The sequence below is a fragment of the Rattus norvegicus genome, chromosome 13 (genome assembly GCF_021556685.1).
Source record: "Rattus norvegicus strain SHRSP/BbbUtx chromosome 13, alternate assembly SHRSP_T2T, whole genome shotgun sequence".
Lineage (NCBI taxonomy): Eukaryota > Metazoa > Chordata > Mammalia > Rodentia > Muridae > Rattus > Rattus norvegicus.
Genome location: NC_141546.1, coordinates 42,380,001 through 42,385,819, shown reverse-complemented (window position 1 = coordinate 42,385,819; position 5,819 = coordinate 42,380,001). Strand labels below are relative to the sequence as shown.

The 5,819-nt window shown below is 44.1% G+C and overlaps 1 protein-coding gene across 1 annotated transcript in view; it reads left to right on the top strand.

Annotated features, from left to right (window-relative positions):
* The first annotated feature begins 2,282 nt into the window (after positions 1 to 2,282).
* Lct (lactase) overlaps positions 2,283 to 5,819 on the top strand; it is a 42,521-nt gene continuing 38,984 nt past the window's right edge. The window contains 1 exon segment of the mRNA NM_053841.1: positions 2,283 to 2,932. Coding sequence (NP_446293.1) covers positions 2,284 to 2,932 — 649 coding nt within the window. The 5' untranslated portion in view covers position 2,283.

The window sequence follows — 5,819 nt, the reverse complement described above, 5'->3', positions numbered from 1 at the left end:
TCTGTTGGATTCATTTCTACTCTTGATTATTGCCTCCGTGTGGGCTACAGAGTAAGTCTGTCTCAGAAAGGGCCAAGGAGAAAGCCCATCATAAAGCGGTCATGGGCCTGTCTTGGTTACTGCTGCTGTGATGTAACACCATGACCAAAGAGCAAATAGGAGGAAAGAGTTTATCTGGTTTACACTTTAGCACTGTTCATAATAAGAAAGTCAGGACAGGAATGCTAAAACAGCAGGATCCCAGAGGCAGAGGCCAGGGGTGGGTGCTTTTTATTAGGTTAACCCCTGTGGCTTGCTTGGCCTCTTTGAACCCTGGGCAACACTCACCATGGGCTGGGACCTCCCTTGTGAATCCCTAATTAAGAAAATACCACTTAGACTCGCCTACAGCCCCATCAAATGGAGGCATTTTTTCAACTGAGACTTCCTATCTGATAACTCCAGCCCACACAGCAAGTTGGCGACAGTAGTCAGTGCAGGGTCCAAGCAAAATATCGAGATGGTGGTGCATGCTTATAATTTGTTGCTGGGGAAGTAGACAGGCAGGTCCCTAGGGCCTGATAAACTACTTGGTAAGTTCCTGGCCTGTCAGAATACCTGGGTTTTTTGCTATTTTTCTTTTTTAAATGTACAACACCTAAGGAATAACACTCAGCACCCTCATGGTGGCTTACAGCCGTCTGTAACTGCAGGCACCAGGCATGCGTGTGATACACATGACACGTGCATATAAGCAAAACATCTACATACATTTTTAAAACGTGTGTATATGTGTACATACATACATGTGCTCAGATGGCTCAACAGGTAAATGTGCTTGCCATGCAAATGTAGCTCAATCCCAGAATCCCCAGTGAGAGGCAAGAAGCCACTTTACCTCTGACTCCACACATGTATGTGTACAATAATAACTGAAAAATACAAGTTTTGATATGTTTAAAGACAGTCTTGCTGTGTAGCTCTGTTACGAATGTTGTAGAGACAAGCTCTCACTATGTAGCCTGGCTGTCCTCAGACCTGTGCCTCTGCCCCCCCCAGCAGTAGGATTAAAGAAATCCCCACCACACCCGACCTCAGTGTGTCTTCAAAGACACTTGAAAACTCTTGATTGTATTTTAATGTGACATGAAAACTTGATATAGTTATTATACTGTCGAGACACCTCAGTCATTAAAGTACTTGACCCTCAAACATGAGTAACTGAATGTGGAAAAGACATAAACTTGAATGTGGTGGCCCATGCTTGGAATTCCCGCACTGGGGAAGAGATGGAGCCCAGCTTCTCCTACCAAATCAGTTCCAAGCCAGTGAAAGATCCAGCTTAAAATTAAGAGGGCCTCCTGTAAGACCACTCAGCAGCTGAAGCACTTACACAAGTTGAGGACCTCAGTTTGCTCCCAAGGACTGACATGGTCGAAAAAGACCCAGCTGATCTCACAAGGTGGTGTGGAATTCATGCACACACAATTTCATTTTTAAGTAAAAATACAAGGTGAACAGTGTCTGACCAAAGCTGCCCCTACTCTACACAAATGCACACACACGCATGCACTTTCATACCATGTGCACATACATGTATGCAGAGAAGGGCTGCTCCCCCCTTTTACAAGATTGATGTATGTGTGTGTTTTGTCTACACATATATACATGTACCGTGCATACCTGGTGCCTATGGTCAGAGGGCCTCAGATCCCCTGTGAGTCATCATTTGGGTACTGGAAATCAAACCTGTGACGTTTGCAAAGCAACCAGTCAGTACTCTTAAATCACTCAGCCAGCTTTCCACTCCTACCCCTGTTTAAATTTTGCTTTTTTTAGACAGGTCTCACTAGCTCTGGCTGGCCTGAAAATCACTATGTAAGCTGGCCTGGCCTCACACTCAAGAGACCCGCTTACTTTGGCTTCTTGAGTGCTGAGTGAAAGAAGGCAGATACTGCCATTCTATCTAGTTCCTGTGTTTTCTCTTTTCTTCCGTTGCGATGACAACGCACATCTGTAATTCTGTACTGAAGAGGCTGAGACAGGCAGTTCCCTGGAGCTAGCAATTAGGGAGGACTCCTAAGATCTACCTCTGACCTGTGTGTGCACACAAGTGCACAAACACGTTTACACAAACACAAAACACTTTTTCCCCCTGAAGATTATACTGGCTGAACCAAGTTCTGATTTATCTATCCTAGATAACCCAGTTAAATATTGTGTGGATAATCACTATGTTTTACAGCCTTGGCTGTGCTCATAAAGTTAGGATTCCTTCCACATGCTTCTAACAGTTCCTTCAACATGGAGCTGCCTTGGACAGCACTCTTCCTGAGTACTGTCCTCCTGGGTCTTTCATGCCAGGGCTCTGACTGGGAATCCGACAGAAATTTTATTTCAGCCGCTGGTCCTCTAACAAATGACTTAGTGCTTAATCTGAACTATCCACCGGGAAAGCAGGGCTCTGATGTGGTATCCGGTAACACCGACATCTACATCTGCCAGCAGCCACTGCCCTCTTTCTTGTCTCAGTATTTCAGCAGTCTTCGTGCCAGCCAGGTTACCCATTACAAAGTTCTTCTGTCATGGGCACAACTTCTCCCAACTGGAAGCTCCAAGAATCCAGACCAGGAAGCAGTGCAGTGCTACCGACAACTCCTCCAGTCCCTGAAGGATGCCCAGCTTGAGCCCATGGTGGTCCTGTGCCATCAGACGCCACCCACCAGCAGCGCCATCCAGAGAGAAGGGGCCTTTGCTGACCTCTTTGCTGACTATGCCACATTGGCTTTTCAGTCCTTTGGGGACCTTGTTGAGATCTGGTTCACCTTCAGTGACTTGGAGAAAGTGATCATGGATCTTCCCCACAAAGATCTGAAAGCTTCTGCTCTTCAAACCCTCAGCAATGCCCACAGGAGAGCCTTTGACATTTACCACAGAAAGTTCTCATCTCAGGGTGAGTACACACTGACATGGTGATGTTCTCTCCCACCTGTGCACTTCCAGGAGACCCCCCCCCCATTCCACTGCTGCCAGATCTAAGCACTGCTGAGATTCAGTAATGCGACCATTCCCAAAGGGGACACAAATGTGCCCTGCATTTGTCTGAAACATCTTTTCTCTTTCTTTGAGATAATGTCTCTTGTAGCCTAGGCTGGCTCACTGTGTGGCCGAGAAATAACTTTGAACGCCTTATCTTCCTGACTTCACCTCCTGAATTCTGAGATGACAGGATTATGCCAGCACATCCAGTTTTATTCAGTGCTGAGCTAAAATCCAGGGCTTGTGTATGCCAGGCAAGCCCTCAAACCACTAAGCCTTATCCTGTGCTACTGTAAATTATGTGTGCGTATGTATATATATATATATATGTATATGTATGTGTGTGTATATATATGTGTGTATGTATGTGTGTATATATGTATGTGTGTGTACATGTATGTGTGTGTATATATATGTATATATATGTTTGTTTTATGTATATGGGTGTTTTGTCTGCATGTATGTCTGAGCACCATGTGCAGGACTATGCCCTTGGATCCCCTGGAACTGGAGTTACAAAGAGTTGTGAGCTGCCATGTGAATGTAGGAATTAGACCTGGGTCATCCGGAAGGACCGCCAGTGCTCTTGACTGCTCCCTTCTAAAACCCTCCCTTGGGGTCAAGTCTGTGTAACTGTCTTTCTCTGTCCTTTGGAGGGAAGGTTACAAAGTCACGAGTCTTCCCACATTCTTCACCACTAATTAATTATGCTGCAATGACTATCCCCATGTATATCTTGCCCACTCACTCACAAATTCTTTTTGCTAGGGCCTTCAAATTGAAATTAGCCAGATGTGGTGGTTCATGCCTTTAAATCTCATACTTGAAAAAATGAGCAAGACGATTGTAAGCCTGGTGTGCAAATCTCTGAATTCAAGAGCAGCCAGGATTACATAGTGAGATCCCCATCCCTGCCCTGTAGATAGATAGATAGATAGATAGATAGATAGATAGATAGATAGATAAAAAAAATAAAAACAATGTGTTAAAATATGTGCTTTCTTTAAGACCTCAAAGCATAGCACTATATATACCAATTGCTACATGTTGCCATTCTGTTCTGTTCTGCCAATTTTAAATGTTTCTGTTATATATAGTGTGAATATAAAGAAGTTAACTTTTAGCTGGTCCTCATGCCCAAGCCTTTAATCCCAGCGCTTGGAGGCAGAAACAGGTGGATCTCAGAGTTCAAGGCCAACCTGGTGAGTTCCGAAGAAGCCAGAACTTCACGTAGTGAGACCCTGTCTTCAAAAAACGAACTTAAAAAAAGGTTTGTGTTAAAAATTTTAAAACTAGGGCTGGAGAGATGGCTCAGCGGTTAAGAGTACTGTCTGCTCTTCCAGAGGTCCTGAGTTAAATTCCCAGCAACCACAAGGTGGCTCACAACCATCTATAATGGAATCCAGTGCCCTCTTCTGGTATGTCTGAAGAGAGCAACAGTGTACTTACATGAATAAAATAAATGCAACTTTTTAAAAAATTTTTTTAAAAACTAGCCAAGTGTGGTGGTACACACCTTTAATTTCAACATTCAGGAGGCAGAGGGCAATTCGTGGCCAGCCTGGTCTACAAAGTGAGTTCTCGTACAGTCAAGCCTAACCCTGTATCTAAAAACAAAACAAAACAAACAAAAAACCCAAACTAACAAACGAAAATTTGAAAACTAAAATATAGAAGCCTTTTTAAAAAAAGACTGTGTCTCTTTCCAGAGCCTCGATGGGCCTAGAACTTGCTATGTGAGCCAGGCTGACCTTGAAGGAGCAGAAATCTTCTTGCCTCTGCTTTCTTTTTTCTTTTTTCTTTTTTTCGGAGCTGGGGACCGAACCCAGGGCCTTGCGCTTCCTAGGTAAGCGCTCTACCACTGAGCTAAATCCCCAGCCCCTTGCCTCTGCTTTCTGAGTGCTGGGGTTAAAGGTGTGTACTACCATGCTGGCCTGAAATCTTTCTTCAAAAAGGAACTCAACAGTCAGACAGAACTCAATAGCAAGACAAACTATAATTCAATTTTTTATTGAAAAAAAAACTGTCATACAATATATTCTGATCACAGTTTACCTGTTACCCAGCACCTTCTCACCTACATACTTACCCAATTCCCTGCCCTTTCTCCTTAAAACAAGGAATATACACATACAACAAAGGCCACAGAAACAAAAAACAAAAGACCAATAGGGCAAAAAAAAAAAAAGTTCAGAGTACTATGAGACAAAAAGTTTACAAAGTATCATTGAGATCCTTCTGTGTTAGCCTGCTGTCAGCAAGGGGCCTATTCTGAAATGTGGTTAGTGTACCCAGTGAGACAGACACCACTGGAGAAAAAATTCCCCTTTGTAAGCAGGAACCAATTGCAGATAGGTTCTTGGTTAGGCGTGGGACCTCCTGCCTACTGACCCCTCAGTGCTGGGAACCTCACCCCATCAGACCTGAGCCTTCGAAGCCCTTTGTGAATCCAACAGTCCTGTTGTGCCCGGAAGACACTTTCTTCAGAGTCATCCCTCACCCTTGGCTCTTACACTCATTCCACCTCCTCTTCCACACATCCCTGAGATTGAGGGGTATAATTCCACCTGAATTACACAATGGGAACTAGAGACACATCTTGGCAGTTAAGAGCACTTGCTACTTTTCCAAAGTACCAAGCTTGGATCCTAGCACCCTATCAGCTCACAACTGCTTATAATTTCACTTCCAGGGGGATCCAACACCCTCTTCTGGTCTCCAAGGGCCCTTGTACACATATGGCAAGGCAAACAATGAAGCATACACACATGTGAATGAAAATAAACCTATTTAAATGAGCA